Source organism: Phalacrocorax aristotelis, chromosome 16 (assembly GCF_949628215.1).
Source record: "Phalacrocorax aristotelis chromosome 16, bGulAri2.1, whole genome shotgun sequence".
Classification (NCBI taxonomy): domain Eukaryota; kingdom Metazoa; phylum Chordata; class Aves; order Suliformes; family Phalacrocoracidae; genus Phalacrocorax; species Phalacrocorax aristotelis.
In genome coordinates this window covers 13,827,757-13,852,824 of record NC_134291.1, presented here as the reverse complement: position 1 = coordinate 13,852,824, position 25,068 = coordinate 13,827,757, and the positions used below count along the sequence as shown (strand labels likewise).

General features: G+C 41.3%; 1 protein-coding gene across 4 annotated transcripts in view; it reads right to left on the bottom strand.

Moving 5' to 3' along the window:
• GRB2 (growth factor receptor bound protein 2) overlaps positions 1-25,068 on the bottom strand; it is a 63,764-nt gene that overhangs the window by 11,025 nt on the left and 27,671 nt on the right. For all 4 annotated transcript variants that reach the window (XM_075111102.1, XM_075111103.1, XM_075111100.1 and 1 more), the window contains one exon: positions 1,262-1,359. In XM_075111102.1, coding sequence (XP_074967203.1) covers positions 1,262-1,359 — 98 coding nt within the window. The remainder of the gene's footprint in view (positions 1-1,261; positions 1,360-25,068) is intronic.

The following is a 25,068-nucleotide window of genomic DNA, read 5'->3' as shown; positions in this document are numbered from 1 at the left end:
TCATCATCATCATCATCACAGGAGACATCACTGCAGTATAACTCACAGGCCTGTTATGAGAAGACATATGACGGTTCAAATCAATGAGAGAAATTGGAAGTACATTTGTGGTCCCCAGTGGCCTAGCACGATCAGGGTAAATTAGACATGTTACCGCAGCAGACAAGGCTTTAAACAATTTCAGAATCCTTGTGCACCCTTGCCTCACTTCCCACTTGGCTGCACTAGAGCAGTATACCTCCTCTCCTTCGTGGGACACAGTCCCTTCAAAAGCTTCCTCCTGCTATTTCAGAAGAGCCCTTAGAAAAATAGTTCTTGGTTGGATCTAACTGCAGTATCTTCAAGATATAATTACAGGCAACAATTAACAAATTGGTCATCAGTTTTTGTGAGCAATTGAACTACTAACAGTTCCTTGTAAAAACCCCGATTACCGGTTTTGTTGCTGCTTCCTAAACCTTTTCTCCCCTTTGAATCTGTCACCTGGAGCTTGTTCTCTTCTTGTTCAGATGCTGAGGATCTCAAAGGTTGGTAGAACCAGGGTTTAGTAGAAGACAGCAGAAATACACGAACCGACACAAAGAAAATAGTCATGAAACACTACCAGATTCTTTGTATCTAAGAGGAAGTGTTTGGAGTAGTCAAACACAGTTCTCTTGAGCTGCAAATCAATGCAGTTATACTTGTGTAACAGTACATGCTCTGCGTTTGGCCTGTTCTGCGAGGAAGGTGTTGGACCAGACAAATGTTAGAGGTCCTGCCTAAATTATTCTGCAATTCTATACCTGGGATGTGACACAGACTAAAAGCACAGCTCCCAACATCCTTAAATATTTTTCTGGTGAGCTCTGAACACCACAATTTTTACTTTTATCTGCTAGGCTAAGTAAAATAGAGAATCATCACAGGAACAGAGTCACTCTTTCCTGGGGTGGTGGCGGTGACAACTCTCTCCTAATGAGTTTTCTGCTGTTTTGTGCCTGCTAGCCCCAAGGTCAGCCTGCCAGACCCTACAGCAAAACACCAGAGCAACCACCAGAAAAGCTTCCAAAACCACCCTGCTATACAGCCAGCTGTGAGATGAGTCACAGTAAACACTACAGCCAGAGATACAACTCAACAGCCATCCTTCACCTACCCACACACTTTGGCAGATCTGGTACAGTACACTTGGCAGAGTATCAGCAAAAGCCCTTCCCTTCTCTCTGAGAGGACGTGCAAAAGTAAGATCCAGGGAGCCTATCACCAATGCTCTACTTACGGATGTGGTTTCATTTCTATGTAGTTCTTGGGAATGAAGCCGTCTTTTCCATTGAGTTCTGCCTTGTACCAATTCTGATCGCATTCTTCATTCAAAACCTGAAGGATAAAAAAAAAAATAAGCTTAGCACATTTCAAGATACAGCAAAACTGATGGAGGTACTAGCTTATTCTTCTTGTTTGTGTTTCAAAGACTCCTCTTACAAGATGAACCTATGAAAAATGGTGCTAGTCATCCTGCTCCACGGCATCTCGTGAGCATTCAGAAGTGCAGTGAACAAAAAGCTGGACAAGTAATTTAAAATAGTCAAAGGATTTTAGTGTCAAACCCCCATAATTTACTAAGGAAGTCACTGTAAGTCTACAAGTACTGTTAACAACATAACTAGACTGAGACCTATGCCAAAGATTGTTGGCTGTCGTCACCAAAAATTTCTGTCCAAAATCTGCAAGCCAAGAAATTCTGATTCTTTATCACTTCTAATGATAATTTTTTTCCTGAATTCAGCTGAAATACCTGACGCTTTCAGCATAAATGTGATTTCATCCAGCTTTTCTGCATTTGCACTGGTTGCGCACTGGATATGTTAAAGATTCTAGGCAACATCTATACTAGAGAAATTTACCAAAAAGCTCCCTCGTGACAACGTTAGCACGGGCCCAGCTGCAGATACAACCGGCAGGTTCAGCTGGTTTTGTCAATACAAGTTAAAACCAGGTTAAACGGGATTGCAGAAAGAGTGACTTGCTTGTTGAGCATTTTTTGATGTTGTTAAAGCAAGTTAAACCCATACAAAGAGCGAACATAGATAAAAAAGTTTTTTTTTTTAAAGGGATAATCTTTTTACTGTAACTTTATTCTAAAATGAATGAAAGATCGGGAGTCACAAGGAGCAGCCACGTGAACAGGTAGCTTTAAAAAGGGCAAATTGATACTTCAAAGCATTCTTGCTCTAAAAACTTTGGTGCTTTATTTTTAATTGAATTTCTGTCAACTGGCAAAGTGCAATAGGCAAGCAGGGTACGCTGACTGAAAGCAGTCTCTTGAATAAAGTAGCATTATATTCTGTAAATAAAGCCATGCTATAGCATGGTTTGAAACTACCTCTCCTCAGGAAGATTTCATCTGGTGTTGGTAGACAACATCACACACAACCTGCCCCCCTTTAAAATTAAGCACCACAACACTTTTCCCTGAGCACTTTCTTTCCTCTCACATTTCTGAGGTTCTTTTTTAGCTTTGTGAAAATGGCCAACAGAAAGGTGGATCTGAGCTGGGGGGGGGGAAAAGAGATCATTAAACCTAACGCCTCAAGTCACAGAAGTATCACATGATTAGCATTGCCTGAATGCAGGATGATGAGAAAACGCAAAGAGAAAGACAACACGAACACAGATCCAGAGATCACACACTACATACTCATGCAGTTACAGTGAAGATATCCACCAAAGAAGCAAAATCTTCATAAGCAATTACCGCCATTTCTGATGGTTTGTGGTTGGGGTTTTTTTTTGCTATCTCACTATGTTTCTTCTTTGGAAGGGTTATGAGAGGAAATTGAAAAAAAAACACAAAAAGGAAAATCAGACAAGAATTTGCAAGTACAGGCCTTAAAATTTTTATAGCTGATGGAAGTGTTTCAGAAAATTAAACTCTAAAGATCAATGTTTGCTGCCTTTCAAAAACCCATGACACAATACCCTGCTCTGCCTCACTGCTGACTGCTGCGTATAGAAGACAGAAACCTTAGCACCCACTGAAATGAAATCCGGTAAAGCAAAAAGAGAACAGGATCTGAATCTCCTCAGCGAATTACAGCGGGTAATAGTCACCTGCCTGTTCCTTACCTCCCAGCCGAACGGATGGATGGCAGGACGTACATCCCCCGGGCCAGCACTTCCACTGGGGAACCAGCACAGCCACAGGGCCACATCTACAGAACTTCAGGTGAGCAGAGATGCAGGCCTTTGCGGCCCATTTCAGGATATTTTCAGTTGAAGAGCCTTTAATACTTAGAAGATCCTAAGTACTTTTGTATGGATAAAAATCCTCAAGCTATCCTTTGTGCAGTTACTACTGTGGGCTTCCATTTACTTATTTACAAGCACTGTTCTAGCATGCGATACAGTCCAGTCATTCAGCAAGGATAATCTGACCACAGGTCATGAGCAGCTCCACGCGTGGCTCTGTTACAGGCTCCGAGGTAAAAGCTTGCACATGGAGAGCTGATGCAGATCAGCTGACGTCAGATGAATTGCCTTTAAGCAGGAAAACGGTGCAAATCTCACAACCGCTGTACGGACTGCGAGACAGCGTTCTGTACAGAAACTGATCCAACTCCAGAACATGAAATACAGGTACGTAAAAAAGTGAATTGCATAGCGACTAGGGAGACAAAGGGCACAGGTTGAAGCCCGGATCTACAACTTGGTCATGCAAAGAGTTTGGCACATGAGTTTGGCTGTTACATACCTCAGCCGCCATCATCAGTCATTTACAATACAATAGAACAACAAACAGACACACTTCCGATAAGCCAAATCTTATGCAATAGTGTGCACCCCTTTAGCAAAGATAGCACAGATCGAACCTTTGATAAGATTGCGTACTACAAACTCACTTCATTACCATCACAGAGCAGTTAAGGGACACAGCAGTCTGTTCTTTCTCCAAGAATAATTAAAAAAAATGGGTAAATTGTAGCTTCATATGAAGGACTGAAGGACATTAGAGCACATTTGTGCTTTTGGCAGTAGGTATTAAAAAATTATCAGAAATTCTAATACCCAAATGTCAATTATTTTAATGAATTTTATCTTGCTCTGAAGATATGCTAATAGATTTGGAAGAGCCAAATCACATAGGGCTTGGGCTACTCATTAATGCTTGGCCTGAAGCCAAACAACAGCGAGGGAGCATCGTTGAGGCATGCATTAAAGCTTTGTGACCAGGGGAAAAAAGACTAGCTGGATAAAAGGCATAGTAAGGTGAACTGCCTACACATACGCACGTACAACCTGTTCAGGGGACTTCTGCTCTAACAACGGCTCCTCCACGGCTCCCCCCTCCAGTGCTTTGTTTGCTCCAAGGACCTTTTCCTGCTGCACACCCAGACTGACGTACCTTCATAGCCGGTTGTCCTTTCTAGGATCATTTTAACTAGCTGTCACAGCTCCATTCGCACCCTGGCAGACAGCCGAACTATCCAAGCCCTATATTATATACCTGAGCGCCTATACACACACAGTCACCCTGTAAACACCCCTGTTTTCCCCTTTCCAGGTCTTTCAGTGTGCACTTCCAGAGGCAACAGAACGCCCCGTTTTCTTTACAGAGCTTCATGTATCATTTCACAACACAGGTATCTACAAAATCTTTTTTTTTTTTTTTTTTTTATAGTGTCTCAAACAGACACCGCTGGAGCTGCTCCCAGTGCTTAGTCAAGCAACTTGTGTGGAAGCACCTTAAATTCAGGACAACTTTGCAGTCGTGTGCACAAGGCTGGAATTCTGGTGGTTGCTAGGAAGTTACGTACTTATTATTATGACAACAGCAGAATAGTCATGTAAAATTTCAGCTTTCAAAAAACAACTTATGCCACTAACATCCATTAGTGAACTACAATGAAAAAGTAAGTTGGGAGCACACAGAAGAGCTCTCTGCACTGGCGTATCTGGCTCAGGCGTTTACATCTGACATTGCTTGCTCTCCTTTTAAATCATAAACCCACTGGAAAGGAAAAAACCGACTTTAAGTAATTAAACCGTTTTGCTGCAAAACATTTTAAGAAAAGCATCCAGTAAATCCATCTATCCCATACCTCCAACTGGCCTCCAAGTTATTTCCAGATAATAATTAAGATTTATCATCTGGATACTTAAAAACCAGTGATATGCCTCTAAGAAAAACGAACATTCTTAACTGAACTATGGTAAGATTCTACCAGACTTAGGAAAGCTATAAAACTTAGTCTAAGTACCGCGTGTATCACTGGATTATGCTTTGAAAATTTCCCCAAGTACAAATAAATGCGGACAAATTAAGCAACAAAATGAAACTTAAAAGATTTACTGCTCCAAACTGAGACAGCCTTCAGAGTCTACAAAAACCCTAAAAGGCAGGAACGCTTATTTATCTCAACAGTTAAAAACTGCTGCTCTTTGTGTGGGTCAAAACATAAAGCATTCATTTGCAGCCAACCCCCTCGTCTGCTATAGATGTAACCAAGTCTATCCAGAGTGACTCTTCCTTTCACACTGGGGCATCTGTGCCTGAGAGGAGGAAGAAGGAAGGATATTTTTAGCCACTACATTTGAACACATACTGCCATGTGATGTCCTCCGTCTGTAGTCAGCCCTGTTTTACAGTAATAGTGGCTCAACTGCTGCCCCTCAGTTTCCTAGTTGATAACAGATCTCCTATCAACAAAAGCCCACCTGCTCCCATGGAAATGGAGAGGAGGCACTGCCGAAGAGCCCCACAACAAGGCAGTTCCCACATTTTGGCTAGAACAGTTCATGCACAGTAAGCATCCCCAGCCGTTTTCAGTCCCATACCTCGGCAAGTATTTCTAAGCACAGCTTCTTCCACCCTTGTGAATTGTTGCACAGCAGTCCTGATCCTCTCAAAACCAAAGAACTTTCAGGAACACGCAGGCACTAAACTGAAACATAACAAGCAGATCTGGCGTCTCAACTCTCAAGCTGACTCCCATATGCAAACATGAAACTAAACATAAGGCCTCAAAGGTACTTATGTGCTCGTGAATTCAGCCAAATTCATCAGAATGCTTGGGTTTGGGAGAGACAAAACCCAAAAAACTTTAGAGAGGCCTCTCAGTTTTGGTTGAACCTCCTCTTTTCCCTGAGCTATACGGTTTTGGGATTCTTGCTGCACTAACTGCAACAGGAGGTAACGCAACCGCCCAAGTACAACCTGCGAGCTGCCAATGTGGTGGTTCTCCCTGAGAAAGTTGTGCTGGTACTGTCACAAAGGAAACACCACAGTGTGTTGAAAACACTCCCATAGTCTCAGGAATCCAAAGCAAGCACTCAGGACACTCAAAATAGGGCAGAAATTAAAATTTAAAAAGCGAACAAATGATTCAAAAGCAGTAATGCCGCAGCTGAATTTTTAAGGCCGGAAATTACTCGTCCCAGGGTGGAATGGTGGTTGGAAGGACAGTTCTCGCCCTCCGCTGAGGTGCTTTACCACAGCTTTTCATTCAGAGAATGGCTCCTTTTCTGCTCTGAGAAGAGAGGTACAAACTAGATACGGAGCCAGCAAGCACGCACTGCTTCAAGGGAAGCTGCACCTGGATTCAACAGAGCAAGTTTGACACAGTCCATTATATAGCATTTTTCTTCCCCACAAACTTACTGCAAATGGCACCACAGGGTATCCTAATTCACCCCTTCAGGGTTTTGCAGAAGAGAAGCCGAGACATCGCCGGTAACCTGCAGCTCCCTGCCTCATCCTCATGTTGCACCAAATCCCCTGAACAAATGAATCCTCCTCTCTCAGACTGCCGAACGCCATCAACAAGGCGCCATACAGAGGAAATGGCATCTTAGGGAACCCTAGGGTAATCTGCACATCAAAATGTCCTTGTCACTCAGGCCAAGCAGATTTTTTTTCTTGGTTTACTCATCATGACACACAGTACAGTTAATTTTAACTGCAAGCTTTCAATGCAAAAAGGTACATTAGACAATTAAGGTGACTAGCACAAGAACATCTAACTGCCAAAATATTTTAGGCTTTTCCTTAAATCCAATTTATCACAATCACACACAGGAAATGCAAAATGTCCTCATTTTTCAGATCAAAACCTAAGGCACCACGTTTGGACATGCTGTAAGATTGTGAACACTTGCTCTCTAGACAGATATAAAAAGCTGGGAAAACGCTTAGCAACCAGTGAGGAAGCGTTACTGGAAACAGCCAGAGAAAGACTGCTTCTTAAACTGCACTCAACTACCAAGTATTAAAATATGGAGATTGTAATATATTGTACATAGTGTGTTATGGACACAGGTTCTCTTTCTCACCCTCACCCCAATTCTCATTATCCCTACAGAAACGCTTCTTCCACCCCTATCTTTTTGAAGGCACAAAAAGCACACAAAACACAAACTCCAAGACAATAATTTCAGGAAGCCTTCCCACCACACAAATACGAAGTACAAGGGCCCTTCTTCCCCACGCCCCAAGCGGTGCTTTCGTCAGAAGCCTTATCCGACGTGACGACTGCTCCTTCGACACGGCGCGCACACTGTCTTTTCACATTGGCAGCATTTACCACAGCAGGCCAAGCTGCTGGAAGCAGGAATCAGGGAAAGCAGATTCTGAAGCCGTTCAAATCAAAAGGCTAGTGCCTGGGTTACATAGCAGTGTCTTTAGACAGATTTTCTTCTTAAGGGAACTAACTTATTTCCCTTCACCTTGAAGGAACCTGGAAACTAGTCCAAAGTAACATACAAGACAAAGTTGAGAGACAACAAACCGAAACCGACAATGAAAGTCACAGGACACAGCCAGGCTAAGATCTAAGCTCCTCTTTCCAAACTGTAAATAACATTGTCCTCTAAGTCTATAGCACAAATCTCACTGGGGGTTCATTCCATACAAACGTCTATAGGTAAATCCAGTATTCCCCATACCTTCAGAAAGGGTTGATGGGGAGAAGTAGCTGGGTAAGATTACAGGAAACTATGTTCTAACTACATGAGATAAAGGCAAATTGCAATTACAGCTCCATCCAATATTTCACCATGCAAAACTCCAGGGAGAGAGAGATACTGTGGTCAAGAAATCCATAGCAGCACTGGCTGGCAAGTACAGTAAAGCAGGCTGTAACAAAGCAAAGTCCAAAGAGAGGAATGTAAAAAGGAATTAGCAGTCAAGCTTTCACTTCAAAACCACCTTTTTTTTTTTTAGGTAACATGAGAATACTTGAGGCAACCTGAAGTTAGCTGAGCTACAATCAAGTCTAGCCACAAGTACAGAACTCAGCACAGACTAACTTACCTTGCCTCTCAGGCCTTGCAAGTCTTGTAATACTACTACCTCCCCTCTGGCAAAAGCCTTCCATTATGAAGAGTTATTTATTTAAGATAATAGGAGAAAGGGAGAGAGAAGTAAAAAAAGAACAATCCAGACAACAATTCTCTTTCCCTATGGCTCACCTTTTTGGTTTATATGGCACAAAGAGATGGGAGGAAAACTCCCAGTATTTTAAAGTATATTGTAGTAACCTCCAAAGTGTCTAATGGAGACCCTGGACGGAGTCAATAAAGCTCAAGGAACCTTGCCACAGGTCTCGTCTTCAATTAAGTTTCCTACTCTGTAGGAAGTTTCCACTAGCACAAATACAGAGGTAAAAAGATAACGAATTCACCAGCTCTGCACAGCTATGTTGCTTGTGAAGGGTAGCGAGATGTCAGCCTCAGCGATTACAGAGTTACTACTGCCGCTGTACGAAGGTTACACTATAGGTACCACACACTGCATATTTTGAAGAAGGCTGAGGCAAAGTTGCTATTATAGAAAAAATGGTAACCCACAGTAAAAATCAGCATTGGTGATTTTACAACGCAAACAAAAATAGCTTTACAGAGTAGAAGTAGCTACAGCTAGTGTTCTAATTAGGCTTTCCTCATCTAAAAGGCTTGCCAGTGTTTCAATAATAGCAGGGACTCTCAGAAGTGAGATTCATTTTATGTTCATCAACTTTTATGGTGCTTAAGCGAACACTAATTCTGATTAACTTCATAACGTAAGGACGACCGTTCAACATTTGGATGTTGCAATGAATGCACCGTCCCATTTCAGTGCTTGGCCGAAATGGAGTGCGAAAAAGATCATCGTTATCACAGCCTAAGCTCCGCAGCCTGGCTTGCACACGTAGAGAGCAGAATGCTATGGGATTCACAAGAACAGTTTCTTAAAAAGAGGAAGGGGAGTGTTGTTTTTCCCTAACAGACCAAGGCTTAGTTTACAGTGACTAAAGACCAGGACCAGCCGCCTTTTATAACTAGCTGTAGTGCTCAGGATGTTATCACGGAAACAGAAGACAAAACATCCTTCCTTAATCTCAAACTGAATCCACATTGAATTTGGAAGCACTGAAGAGCACTGTGTCAGTTTTCTGTCTGCACCGTGCATTAGTTTGCTCAGGTACTAGTGGGGATGGCCATGTGCTTGCAAATGAGTTTCTTTCCTCACTGAATTTTTAGTCAGAAAGTGAACAGATTAGCACTGTTTATGTTTAAGCAGGGTCCCAAAAGAAGTGAAGCACACACACTGAAGAACTGGTCAAGCTCTGAAGCCCAGAGAGCTCTATGCCATCCTCCCCTCTTTTTTTTTTACTGAGGAAAACAGCCTTAAATTCTGAGTGAAAACCTGCTCTATTTGGGAAAGGTTCAAAATCCAAAACCACACCCCAAAATAACCCGAATGCATATATGCACACCTGTACGTGAAGAACAGAGTATATATTGCCGTAAGCATTTAAATAAACCCTCAATGCTGAGAAGAAAACTTTTGAAAGAGCTACTTTTAACCTAGTGGTCAGAGTAAGCTCTCCTGGTTTGTGTTCCTGTATCTGCTGCTAACACAAATGCTACAAATTCCAGGCTGTCTTAAAAGAGGGGCTGCTTCCAGCTGTCCCTTCAAGTTTAGCAACATGGATACCAAGCATAAAACCCATCTGTTATCATATGCTCTCAACTATTTATCCAAGCACAACCAACTACAACTTTACAGGCCTTTAATGAAATCGTAAGGCTTTTCTATGAGCTCTTGGCAAAAGCTGTGAGGGATGAAGGCTGGAAGTCACTCTACCAAAAAATAATAGTAAGAAAAAAGCTATCAAGCATTCCAATGAGAGCCTTTCAGAGTTGCTTTCCAGCCTAACAGAGAAACACTGCAGAAATATCAGCAGTGGTCTTGTGGCAGTTTGCAAGCTGACCAAAATCATACATTTCTCACTTGCACAGCTTCTCTCACCGTGCTGGCTCTCTGGTTCACCGTTACTTGATGGTGTGTCTCAGACAGAAAAACTGAAAGAGGTAATGAAGAACAAGCCATCATAACATGTGCCTGTCACTCCAGCTGTGGTTGCCCTTTTAGAGTTTTACAATACAAATGAAGCTGGTCACCTACAGTAAAAGTGAAAAATACTCTGGGGAAATACACATGCATGACAGTCCATAAATCAGATTAGGTTCATAGCTTGTCAAATCCATTCTTAATCTGCTTTGCATAATAATTTTACTTGAATACCCTATAGTTCCTATTTCTATTTGCATGTGTCCTATTTTGTCCTAGTATCCCTTATTAAAATGCACTGCAGGAGAATGTATTTCTCACCAACTCTGAGGAAGCAGATCCAGGGACAATTCCTCTGCAGTTATACAACATGGCTAGGACCAGAGGGCAGAACTCCTTGCTAGTTGTCCCACATGCTGCCTTTAAACACACAACAGCAGTCAACAAGCCTAAAACATTCACTAGAGGACAAGGGAAGGCTTGCATTTCATTGAAGAACAACATACTGCGACAGCAACCACCAGCCCCCAATCATCTCAGGCTTGGTACCCCAAACCTCTACAAACATACAATCCCCAAAACTCAGCTTTCATTCCTGATAGAGAAGAAATGCTGAAATTAAGACAGTAATGCTTTCTATTCCAAATGGAGGATGGGTGCCATTATGTCTTCTACACCTCAGCTGCCCAAGAAACCACCAAGTCCAACGCTCCACTCCTGTACTTCCGTTCCTAGTTACTGCTTTTCCTAGCACACAAACTCAAGCAATTTAACCATCACTTTTAACCGGATAGGGACAGTTATTTGTGGAGTGACACTGAGCAGCTGCTCCACGCAAGAGGCTCTCTATTACAACCATTCTAATGCTTGTACACAGTAAGTTTGCTACAGTGGACATAAGTAATAGCAGGCTAAAGTCTAAAAGGATGTGTTAAGGAAGACAAACTGCTCGTGAACATCTGCGCAATACAAACCTTCAAAGAAGGTGATTGCAGCCACTGAAGCTGAACACTGCTCAGTTCACTTGGCTTCCTGCAAAAATACCACACTATGTAAGGCACCTCTAATACTGTGCTGGAAAAGTGGGGCAGGAGGAAAGAGGAGTGCTAGCGGAATAGCCTGGACTTAATCAATCTTCGATCAGAAATCTGGGGTATGTGACTAGAGGGCAGTTTTATAGTTGTCTTGTGGACTTCAAGCTACAGTGCTCCCCAGCCAAGGCCTTACATGCACTGAGCTGAAGAACTTCTTTGCATATTGTATAGGTATTACAGCCCTGTCTACACATCTCATTTTGAGTTTTGCTTAAGAGCGTGACGCCACCTCAATTTCAACCAGTTTTCCACTGTAATGTCTGGGGTATTTTCAGAGGAACTGACACCTAGCTAGTTATTCCTTGTCCTTTACTGGTGCCGTTCATTATTTCTGCCTGCGTGTATCACAGTACATTAATCCTTGTTGAACATCTTCCTGGTTCTTTCAATGCATTTCTTCAAACCATCCAAATAGTTTTAAATTGTATCCTTAGCACGCGTAAGCCCAACTCAACTAGTCATCACCACAAATATTATACGCACGCTCTATTTCATCACCCAGGTCATTAACACAGTATTATCATACCCAAGATTACATAGTGGAAAGACACTTAGAGCCTTCAAGTGCAACAGTGAACCACTGCTACCTAAGCTTGATCGTGGTTTTCTAGATATCTTTATGATTTCTCCTATTATAAGTAGCTTTCAGCTAAACAAGGTCTTCCTGGTTGCTCATAACACAGGCCGCCAATGTCAGTGGACTACGAGGCTTCATACCCCAGGATGCACCGGCAAGTTCAGTGACTAACAATATGTCTGAAGACATCAGAAAAAAATGCAGTCTCGATGTACTTTGACAACCTGGAAAGAATTAAAGAAAAAACGCACATGCCCTGCACTGACAACCAGCCTATTTGGTGAGAAGCAAGACAGACCAAGGTCAACTGCCGGCTACAAAGCAAGCCAGAAGGAAAAATATAAAGGTTGCCCATAACCTCTAGCAAAGCCCACCTACGTTTCAGCGTGAAATACAATTAGAAACACTATCTGCTACATTTTAAAGGACACCAAGAAAACATACAACCCGTAAAAGCCTTAAAGAAAAATTTCAAGTGTTCAAACACAGACTTTCATTTTTTTCTTTTAAGGGAAGTAAATTAACTTGATCTGCAGTTGTTCTATCTGGTTTTTCCAGCGAAAAAGCTATCGCAACCACACGAGCAAAAGGCGAAATGTGCTTCAAAAGATCAAGACAAGAGGCAGATTCCTGGTGATTATTAGCAACATTACAGGGGGGAAAAAAAGGCTTTCAGTGCAATCGGCATATATTTACAAGATAGATAATCGTCCACATTTTTTTCTTTACATGCATAGTTTTCTTTAAACTGTTTTATTAGAGTATTTATTATGCATTCATTTTACCGTGTGGACAAGTTAACAGAGTAATAAAACCCTTAACTTTGCTTTGTTTGGTTTTAAAATTTAAAGGCTTTAGGATTCTAACTAGCATAGATTCTTGCATTTAATATCGATTGCTTAATATTTTATAGCTTTTTTGCAAATGTTACAGAATATGAAGCAGTCGTACTTGGCTCTTTGCCAGAAAGATATCAGGAATAATACTTGACAATGGATTATCTATAGAACAAAGTTCCCTAGGTCAATTATATATTTTTAATATGGCCTATCAGGTATATTTGAAAAGCTACGCAACGCTTTAGTTATTCCGATATTACTGAACTCTTGCACATTTCAAGTCTTATTGATGGTCCTCAAAAACCACAGCTATTAAGTTATGCCTTGAAAGGTGGAACACTTGTTCAGCTGAACACAGAGCTATAAGCCAAAATCCAGGTAACTAAAGCCTGCATCCAGGAACGAGGATGTCTGCAGGCACCTCTCGAAACAGTCAGCAAAGAAACTGTTAACACGGATGCCACACACATCTTGACCTCAGAATTAACAATCATACTAGTTAATTCATACTTCTGAACACTAATTCCTACCCAGCTACAAACTCAGAGGCCACGCTATCAGTCTGTAGTGGCTAGAAGCTTGGCAGCAGTACTCTTTGAGTTGGTTTATGCAGCCGCTGCCGCGTGGCCGCACCCTCCCACTCCGTGCAGCGGTAACAGGCTCTTGGGTAGTTCTTCAGATTGGGGAACTGATCTGACTGCAAAACAGTTCAGGAAGGTAGTGTGTTTTTCACCTGTCTCAGTTGGCTGGTTGGCTACGAAGATAATTATACCAGCAAGTGCAGGGTACAACTCTGGAACCAAAGCAAGCAACTGAGGAGATGGGAAGGAAAGGAATAGGGCAGGACTGCTTGAGCAGGCACTGCTGTGAAGGAAATACCCTTCGTTCCAGTTTCAGAAGACACAAAAAAGGCCTGTTCTACAATCCTTGCAACAACCAACCCCAAAACTCACATATGCAAGAATTAATAGTTCCACTTGCTTAAAGCTTTATCTAGGCAGAGTTGAACAGAGCAGACTACGGCAAGAAGTGGACACGGGTTAGAGGAGCACGTGGAAAGTCCTGCAAAGGGGCAGCAAAACTCCAGACTCAACTGACTGCATGTGGGAGGAGGGGAAATGGGGAAGCAGGAGCGAGGGACTCAGCTGAGGCTTACGGAGGTATTTGTGTCTTCTGAGGATAGGCTTAATTTAGGAAAGTTTTTTTTCCCAAGCTGTATACAAATTGAAGTTGGGACCTTTAATGTATCAGATGGAAAGTTACCTTCAGGTCAGCCAGCCAGGTTAAGCTAAGCCTCACACTGATCCTGGCAAGAGACATCTGAAGATTTTTTTTCAGCATAGACAGAAAAAACACAGACTTTATGCATGAAACAGCTATCAAGTTCAGGGACACTTATAATACTGGTGGGCCGATCAAGCCTTCTTTCTGCTCTGTACTTTCAGCAATGACAGCTGTTGATCCTTCCAACAAGTTCAATTCTTGGCAGGTTACATCACTGACATGCACAGCAGAAGTCATCGCTTCCAACTACACATTGCAAAACTGCACACATGGGAAAGAGCAGGCCTTTATGACTAGGTGTTTAAAAATCATGTGTTCACACCAGCATGAAAAAACTCAAACCTTTTAGACATAGGATGTACAGTGAGCGTTAACTGCAATATCCTTTCTGCAGCAATTGATCAATGATTACCAATTTCTTACACGTATAAAACACGCATGTACTTTTCTGCCAGTCCCTGGAGCATACTCTGCAATTTGCATGTGAAAGTACAGAAGAAGGAAAAGCCCACGTTCCACCACGTTCAGTTCAGACCCCAGCTGCAAAGGCTGATCACCTTGGCCAATGAAGCTGAAGTCTGCCATTTCCTGTTAGCACCAAAAAGGTTTTACAGCCTTCCTGATCTAAGAATAGTATTATCACCATCTATTTGAACTGTGTGTTTTCCCCAACTTTGAAATGCACCTGTAACTCCCCACCCATGCATTTCAATCCCTATCCTACTGAAAAAGTGAAGTACATGGCATTGAAATCTCATTTTAAGTTGAAAAAATGAAAATTACTTTTAAAATTACTTTTAAAGAGTTTTTATGAGCAATCACTGCAAAGCAACATCAGTGCTCCAGAGAGGATCTGAGAATCCCTCCACAGACAACTGCAGTCCATGCAAAGAAGCCGTACTTCCTACTGTTGTTAGGACGGGCAACAGTTGCTGCAGCTGCACCTTTGGGAAAGCAGAATTTGGCTTTGGTCATAAAACTTACCAGGCATACTGATGGAGAACAAAGTGATATAAATGATTGTTGGACAGAAGATACACATCTTTATTAAGCGGAAGAGATTAACCAGTGATAATTAGGCCAGAAAATAGAACTTGAAATACTGCAGGAAGGCCCTCCACTTCTCTACTGTGTTATGAAAAATCAGTCTCCAGTCTCAAGGCTACGTGAATCTTTCGGACTAAGGCAAATGCAGTAAGCCTTACAACCAACAGATATCACAAATTAAAGACTTGCCTCATCAGTGCAGAGCTTCCAAAACTCTGTTTGCTATCATTTTATGCAGGAGTCTTATAGGTCTTTTTTATAGAGACAACCCTTCACTCAGACTGACTGCAGTCTAACTCCTGCTTTCTCAAGAATGAAGTGTGGGGGGGGAAGAAAAGTTTTGGTTTTGCTACAGTAAGGGTTCACTGTGCTCATTTGAATTATCCTCCTCTTACAACAGAGAAGATATGACTTATACTGAGTGTCAAAGTCAACAAATCCTCAACATCTTTAGTTTTCCTTCAACCCTTTACAGCTCCTCACAGACGTTATTACTGGGGGAGTGTCACAGCAACAGCCCTTACATCATCATCCATTCCCCCTTCCTCCTCCACTACCCCAAATGGAACAGGCATGCTATCACTAAGCCAGCTCATGCAATTCTTTATTCTTTGCAATTTCCTACCTCTCACTTGAAAAACAAATACTTCACTGTTATCTAAAAATATATTAAAACATTGCCAGCAACTCAGCACTCAAAGCAAAACAACCATCACCACCCAGTGTGACTGCACAATAGAAGCAGCATTTTTGGTAAGGCAAATTTTTAAGGAGTCCTCAAGAACAGCAAGAAAAATAATTCAAGTTACAAGAAGAAAGGGCTGCTCTATAATCACCAAGAGAATGCTGATCTGCCATCACGAGACTCAGCCAAACGTACAGCCCGAGGGCAGGAACGAAGACTGCAGTCTGACAGCAGCAAAAGTGTTCAGAAGCAGTGCCAGCATAGGGGACACTGATCCCACTCCCATGCCAAAGCTGGTCCCTCCCCAGTGCAGCCAGCACAACTACTTTACACCAAATCACAGACAACCTTAGCTCAAAAAAACCCAAACCTAAAACCAATGCAAAAACCCAACAAACCCCTCTCCACCACCGGCTCTCTTCCCTGACCTGTTCACAGTCCAACTCTACAAACTCTGCGCTAGCACAAGTAAGAGCGAGGCACAAAACTGAACATCCTGTTTGCAAAGCAAAGACGCGTCCCAGGGCAGTGATTCCACTAGTGAAGTTTGTGACAGAGCTAAGTTAAGCTTCTCCAGGTACCTTCTTCCCTCCAGCCATTCATCCTCACCTCTGCACTCTCCACCCCCACCCTGTGCTGGCCCAAGTGTTTGAGAAGTTATTCAAGGCTTAACAGGATGAAGAAAAAAAAAGAATACCCCGTAATTTGCAAGGGCTCCATTTTTTCCCAACTTGCTCAGTCCCAAGAGAGCTCACTGATATCTGTGAATTCGATATCAGAACACAGGAATTAGCAACTAGAGGAAAAGCTCAAGTGGTGCCTGTACTACAAAACAATGAAGCCTCATTAAGAGTTACACACTCCGTGCACTCCAGGCAGTTGGGGCAGCAGGTTCAGCGGTGTTCCTGCACTGCATGCCTCGCTAAGCAAAACCAGGTGTAACAATAGATACCATTCTACAAAAAGGCCCAATTTAGATGACCTACAAAAAAGAAAAATACGACTGAACAAACACAGAAGGAGAAGGAAGTTGCTTCCTTCTATCCTAGCTTGCTTTGATGCACTAACACATCTTTCCCCCTCCCTTTCCAATCTGTCCTCCAAATGCAGGATGGGAACGGTGAATATCCTCGATGTTCAAAGATGACCAGTACAACAGTCAGGGCAATATCCAAATGCTTTAAAAAGAGCTCCCTGCAGTATCTAATCTACAAGTCCCTCAGTGTAGTACAATAAAAACTCAAATATCCCATGAACTTGTTTGAACAGGAGTTACAATAAAATACAAACCTCTTAAAGACAGAGGATCTTATTTGGTTTTTAACTCCCACAATCAGTAGCTGGCATTTTGCTTTAATTCCCTTCTTTTAAAATACATGGCTACTTATTTTCCAGCATCTCAGATGCTGGAGAATTAACTTCTCTGTAATTGTAATGAGATTGAGACACACTCCGTTAAGTTTTATACTTTTGTGTGACAAAATGGTGGGACAAAGCTCTGGAAAATCCCATCTTCTCAGAAAAGCTAGGAAAAAAAAATCTGACTTATCATTAACTAAGAATCTCCAGAAGGTCCTCTTATCTTCGACTCCCCAGAGTAAAAAGTATTAAACTGAAAATGGAATTCTTAATAACCATTACTTTTTTGTTGTCATATATAGAAGAATTTCACCCTTTATGACTGAAATAGGTTGATTTACCTCATCATTTTAGATAGTCTGCTTGGGGGGGGGGGGGGGGGGGAATCATCTGAGTGTATTACTCTAACCAGGGAAGTCTGAGACCTTGATTATTTAAGGATGATATAAACATTTTAATCCAAATTTTGCAGAACATGCCTCAACTACCTTTTTACTAATTTTTTTTAAGCTGTTGAACAAAGGGTTAAAACCAGGACATTTTCAAATCTAGAGACTAAGTGTAATGAGATCAGAATAATAAGATTACCATAATCTGCCTCACACACATAGCTAGGATCAGCCCTAATCTCTTCATTTTGAGACAGATGGAAAAAGCATGAAATCAGAGATAACAGGAGGCCAATTTCCTAGAATAGGCGGCTTGTCAAGGTTCACCATAGCTGTAAGTCAATATTTTGCTAGATTTGTACCTATTTAACCAATTGTAATATAACATATTGGAAGGGAGAATCAGGCATCTCCAAATCCATACTACATAAACAATAAGAAAAAGTAATACACCAGTGTAATTTTAATATGTTGCAGAATATTAAAGACTACACGACTAATTTATTGAGGCTCTAGCCAATCCCACGCCCAGATGCTTTAATTAGAAACACAGTGAGTAAAGAGTCAACAATTTGAAAAACAAAGATCTCAGAACTGCACTTGACTAGAGAGTACTTATTGATTTTTACTGTCAGGTGGATAAACACTCTTAAGACAGCAATTTGCATCTGCGACCAGTTTGACACAAAGCAGTCACAGGAAGGGGCAGTTTTAAGCTTGATTTAAGACAGCATATTAAAGAGCTGCAGCATAGAATGACCCCTTAACTCTTCCGTTCTGCAGGATGTGAATATTGGCGGGGGGGAGAGGGGAAGCATGAAATAGCCTCAGATATACCAGAGAGCTGAGAGTTATTATGGTGGACACCTTGCAGCTCCCTCAGTGGAACCTGACCAAGAATCAGCAATAGGGCAACTTAGAGAAAAGAAAAGAGCTTGCTATATTTTAGCACTAAATAGGATCAGGAAGATGCCTTGAGATTAAATAATACTGTTAAGGGAAACAGAGGTAAGGAAGAAATCATCCAAGGAATTAAAACCAGACTGGTGGCTATAAGATAAATGGAGAATTATTTTTCAAGCAGCTAACAGCTCCTAACTTTTTCCAGAAAAAGAGCCCTACCTTGTAGGTCAGCAAAAGCCTCAGGCTCTCTAAATCAAAGCCTGCAACATGAGACCCTTGAGGTTCGATGTGAAGTTTAGCAGCAAGCTGGTTATGCAAAGACCTGAGAAAGGGGGAGGAAAAAAAAGGAAGAAAAAAAGCACCACAAGATCTAATCTCTTACCAAGCAGGCTAACCTGACACTTCAGACTAACTACTCTCATAACTCTTAGAGCACATTAGCAGTTTACATGCATCTGCTCTTAGCCAATAATTTTACAGCACGTCTTAATTCAGCCCACAAAAGGCCTGTTCACACTCTCACAGCCCTCATAATTTTGTTACATATTATATGGACACAGCCACAATTAATAATTTGGTTGGTACTCACACTAAGCTCTTTCTATTGCCTCAACCCTGTTTGCACATATGCATAACTTGATGCCTCACCTCTTATCTGTGCATTTAAAATGCTACATCCAACTCTCCTTTGTGGGGAAGGCATGCAGATCTGCAAAAACCACTTACAACCCAGTTCATTTTGGGATGGTTCACTGACAAAAGCTAGAAGAGGTGACACCGCCGCATCAGCTCTGCAGGACTGGTCAGACAATCCCATCCACATAAAAAGAAGAGCAAAACCAAGAACAGCGTAACTTCAGCCTCCTGGCAGGAATAATCTTTTGCTATCAGAATCTTAATCCAACTGCATGTAAACAAACCCTTGCTTAAAACAAGACACCTTCATAACTATATTATAAATTCAGTTATAAATGAGCATTGACTAAAATAGAGGAATTAATGCATTTACTTTCCCTGTACAAATCAAGGCTATTTCAGCACACACAACAAACAACATTTTGGCTCAGCAGGACATTAAGGGCTCGGTTTTCCACAGTATAACACCATTCAAGGCATCTAAAGTACTAATCTGCCACTAAGGAACTGCAACTATATTCATCAGAGAAGAGATTTATCAACTGCAGAGTGACAGTTTTAATCTAACATATTTTTGACTGAGAGAATTGATTTAATCTGTTTTTACTGACTTATGCCTAGCAACAACTCAAATTGGAGAGGAAATGTACAGGTACTTGGTCTGGCTGATCTTCAGAGCAAGACTATTTAAGAGAGACGGGAACTCTTCTTGTTTTCCAGTAACTGCAAAGCTGCTCAGACTTCCTCTCTGGTGGGACACACACACACAAGAGGAAGACACTTGCAAATGGTTTCTGATCAGAACGCTGAATATTGTCTGACTCATTCCTGTCACATTTGCATAATGCAAAGCACACCAAGAGATCTTGCAAACCTTTCTGAGAGCATAAACGTACGTATCAAACCAGGCAAACTGCCTTCAGTTTGCACAATTGGCGCTAGAACTTTATACCCACTTAAGAACGTTTCACATAACGTCTCCTATCTCATAAAACAGAACCAAAAAAGAAGAAATGAGATGCGCTTTACTGACGACATTACGTTAGTGCCAGTGATTTTCCTTCCCACATAACACTGAATGAGGGAGAAAGAGAAGATAACAAAGAGGCCCTTTAATGGTAAAAGATTTTTAGGGCACTTGCTTTTAAAGGCCTGAGACAGCATGTTGCCATTCTCTTGTGCCCATGTTTCAAACAGGCATAGCTCCCAGCAGGTCATCAGCCACACTTTAACAAACAAAAACAAACCCAAACCAAAACCAAACCAAAAAACCCACCAAAAAAAAACCCAACCACACCCCAAAACACCCCAAACTAAACCAAAAAAACCCAAACAAAACTCAACCAGGATTAAGCTGGTGTTGCACTAATAACCTGAAGTTCAAAGACAGTTCAAACAGTCCATTCTTACAGACTGTTCAAGCCACCACTGGAGGTTGTCATGAGATACAACAGAGCTTTCACTTGGCAACTTTGGTCATTTCCCCCTGGTCAGGTTTTGCCAAGAGAAAAAGGTTTCAAACAACAGAGGTACTGGAAGACCCTTGTTAGCCAAAGACATCAGGTGCACTCCAAACTGAAACTTCTGGGCATGCAGGAAGAAAACATTAAGGGTTTTTTTTTTTTTGTCATGTTGATTGGGGTATTTTTTGACATTAGATTAAAAAAAAAAAAAAAAGGAAAAAAATTTCAATGGATTTTGCAGCTAAACTTTTGTGAAAATATATTTAATCACAACTCTGCTTCACAGGTTGTTTTGAGAAATCTTTCTAACACATTTAAAAGCCAAGAAAAACAAACTGCACCACACTGGTTATGCTCAGTTATTTCTAAATCTAGAAAGTGACCAAAACACACTTTTTTCAGTTGAAGCCCTTCATTTCTCTTCCAGGTTCCTTTAGCACTTTGATCATGAGGGATACAACTTGTATGTCAATACTGTTGACATTGCATCCTCAGTCATTTTATTAGGAAGACTTGGGCAATACACTGAACAATCTACCCCAGCTTTTACACAACTGCCAAAACTGACAGCCTTTGCTGCACAAAGCTTCTTCAGTGCTTCCCTAGCGACTCACGCCTTTAGCATATGGAAACCTCAGCAGGGCAAACGCACCAAATTCTATAAAAACACAGAGTAGGGTTGGTGTACTAATGTCTCATGTTGATCTTTAATTCATTATAACTTTGAGTTTAAGAAGAAATGCATGATTGTTTTCAGCCTGCTATGGAATAATGAACTATTATATCCCAGAAATGGTTTAACGACATTTCAGTTTAGCCTGGCTTTGGGTCACAACAGGCCTTAGTTAGAAGTGTTGATTCACTCCAACACTAAACCATTTTTCTTTCTTCTCCAAACTCATCATCAGATTGTGCCTCAATTTCTGGAGAACCAATACGATACAGAACGAAACACCCACAGCTCTGTACTCACAAAGCTGGCATAAAAATTCAGAATTACAACGGCCTCAATTTAACCATAAAAACCCCAACAATTACTTGCAAGACAGGAAAGATTAGCCTTTCAAAAAAGAAATTAAGAACACGCACTCCACCAGAGCCTGTAAAAATACACACTTCTTGTTAGACTGAAAAATGAACACGCTTTGCTAACTAGTGATAGACTGAGGAGTTGCAGAGAAGGATGTCTGAACCATAAACAAGGAATTAGATTCTGAAGAATAAGGATCATTCCTCTAAAACAAGGAAAGCGATCAGAACTAAATAGCCTACATTTAACCCCAAAAAGAAACCCCATATGGAATGCCAGAGGCCAGGCAAAAAGTGGAAAGATATCAATAACCTCCTCTTTTGAAAGAGAGAGAGGCAAGATGACCACCACACAGCAAGGACTACATGCACACCGGAGAGCTGCCCGACTGTCTGTAACGTATGCTCCCTTCTGGTCAAAACAGTGTTCCTATTCGCACTTAAACTGGGAAAGTGCTAGGCCCAAGAACTCCAAAGCAAGTTTAACTTGCATTCTACCTTAGAAAAAGTCCAAAACCACAGTTATAGGGACTCTCTGAAAGCAATCTGCTGAATTACTCACTACAGGGGAGGGGAGAGTGGAAAATGAGGCCCATTTAAAAAAAAGGGCAACATCTGCATGTCAAAGCGATGCTTTAAAAAAATTCCCCTTATGTTATGAAGTTCCTCTTTCACTTCAGGGCTAATAGAATAGCATTAGTTCATGTCCAATTCTCTCTGTAAAAGGAAAATAAAACATTTAAATGGAATTTGCTCACACCAAGCGAGAGTAGGAGAACTTTGTATATTTAAGAGACTGAGCCTACAATAGTCAGCGTAGCTCACGATCATATGGATTGGGAAAAGAAACACTCGTCCAAAGTTACTCAGGTTTAGGAAGAAAAACAGTATACTAATACAGGAACCATGTTTTAATTTAAAAAGATGCATTACCTACAATATCTCAGAGGAACAGAGAAATATAAAACTGATAAATAAGTACTGATATACCTTTTTCTTTGTTTTTAATATAACATACCATTAGAAACACCAGTGATCCCTGCAAGAGAAGTCTATTGCTGCTTTCTTGGCTTATAGGCAAAAAAAAGAGAATCAAAAAGTATCCTTACATGAATAATGCAGAAACGCAGATACTAAATCCCCAAAGCAGTAACTTGCTCCAGAATCCTAAAGTCAAGACAGCTGAGGCACCAAATTCTTCATGGAAAAGATCAGAGATAACTAAAACCATCTCCTAATTAGTGTCTCAAATTAGAAGAACTGTTCCAGGTCAAGAACAAATTAAAACAAGAATAGAACTTGTTATGGCTCCATTGCAATAACCTGGAAGGGACATCATAATGCAGGTCACTGACACCCTAGGGTATATTATTTGACCACAGACTAATTTTAAGCTCCCAAGTACATTATAGTAGCACAATATCTCCATTGTAAGTCCCAGTAAAAGCTAAGGCACTAAAATTCTCCCTTATTGGGAGGGTCCAGCCAGGAGATCAATGCCTTGACCACAAAAAACTATCCCCCCAGGGCCCTGCACAGGGGTCAATCATTCCAACACAACAAAATGGGATTTTCAGACTGTTGCGTTAGCGTGGATGCATTCAAAACACTTTCCCAAAAGTGGAGTTCTGGGAACACCTCAATATGTGGAAGCCATCTTACTAATGTACTCACAAACCAGGATCAGGCCTTATCTAAAGATATTAAATACATATCTTGCACTGTGACAGATGCCAGTTGGTCCCAGCTGGTTTGCAGCAATATTGCTAGTATGCAGCCATAAAACCTCCCTGGAAATACAGCTATCCAATTAAGTTGACTTTCAAGCAGCTGTTTGGAAGCTGGGCTCTTCTGGCGAGGCTATAAAAGCAAAAAGCAGTCTTCACCTCAGACCTCCATTTAATCAGTGGCAAGAGAGAACAAAAATGTAACTCCATATAGAAGACAGATGAATTGCTAACTGAGATAACCTAGAACAGTTACAAGACCAAGACTCAGGCTTTTCTAGGCTTTATGTGGGTTGCTTCATTTAAAAAAACCAAACAAACAAAAAAATCAAACAAAACCCAAACCCCAACAACTCCTCACATTTTCAGCTACTCCTCTCCACAAACATACTCATTAACAACCCAGGAAACCCCCCCAGCGGTTTCCTACAGGGTTAACACGGATGCTGAAGGGTCAATGCCCAGTGGAGGGAGGCTGTGCCACGGGAATCCCAGGAGGGGCTCCACTGTTCAACAGCTGCACCAGCCATCTGAAAAGGCGACCGAGGGGTGAAGTGGCAAAGTTCCCCAAGGCGGTTATTAAGCCTGCTCAAACCTTAAAACTTTCAATACTAAAAGACCAGATGATAAATATCCGATTAAATACAATATGCAAAATAACACGCGAGAGGGAAAACAACCAAAAACCCCGAAGAACCATAACTATATGAAGCTACAGTTTTTAAACATAGTACTCTTCAGCAAATATCCTGGAATCATGGGGTTAGTAGTCTCAAAACAAGTTAGGAACATTACTTAATGTTCTGTTACGAAAGAACAAAAACAAATATTTTGACACTGTACATCTGTTCTGTGTCAGCCCCTGAATACTCTGAGCACCTTCGCTCAACCCATCTCAAAAAATACTAAATGAACTAAAAAAGTTGAGAAAGAATCAAGGATAAATCAAAGCATGGAATGGTTTTTGCACTGTAGGAGATCAGGCTCCTCCAACTTCCTTCTCAGGAAAAAAGCAACAAAGACAAGAGGATATTTGCAAATCTATTCTCCCCATGAGAAGTACGGGGAGAGGTGTTTTCCTACCATCTCCTGCAAGGGGAGGGGGGCAGAAGAGGGGAAAAATAAAATATATAAAATTCCTAGGTAGCAAGTTTCAAACCAATAGAGGAAGTAACTTTTTTCCACACAGTACATGTTTACATTATGGTAACGTAATGCTATAATGTTCAGATGGACTCAAAATGGGTTTAGAAATATGCACAGAAGGTACAGCCGTCAGTGGCTACTAAAATACAATAGTCCCGAGGAGGTCACTAAAGCTTGACTACAGGAAGCCAAGACCTTATCCAAGAAGGAGGATGACGTCCAGTGTTAAACATCTCACCCAGTGCAGTCAGCACTCAAGGAGTCCATCTAGCCCAGTCTCTAATGGCAAATAATACAGATATTCAGGGAAGAAGAGAGGAACATTGTATGTGCAAAGAGTTTTCTATTACTTTTAATGATGAAAATTGCATCTAATTCACTTCAGATGGGAACTACTTCCAGAATGATACAGGACAGTATTTTAACATTATGAAGGGTAGAATTTACTTCCATTGGAGGAGTCAAAAGCATAACCTGTTATAAATGTATTAGAAACTTAATATTAGCTGCAGCAATGAACAATGAGTGGGAGAAAGCTAATACAGGTAGTTGGCAACATGGTACAAGGGCTGTACAAA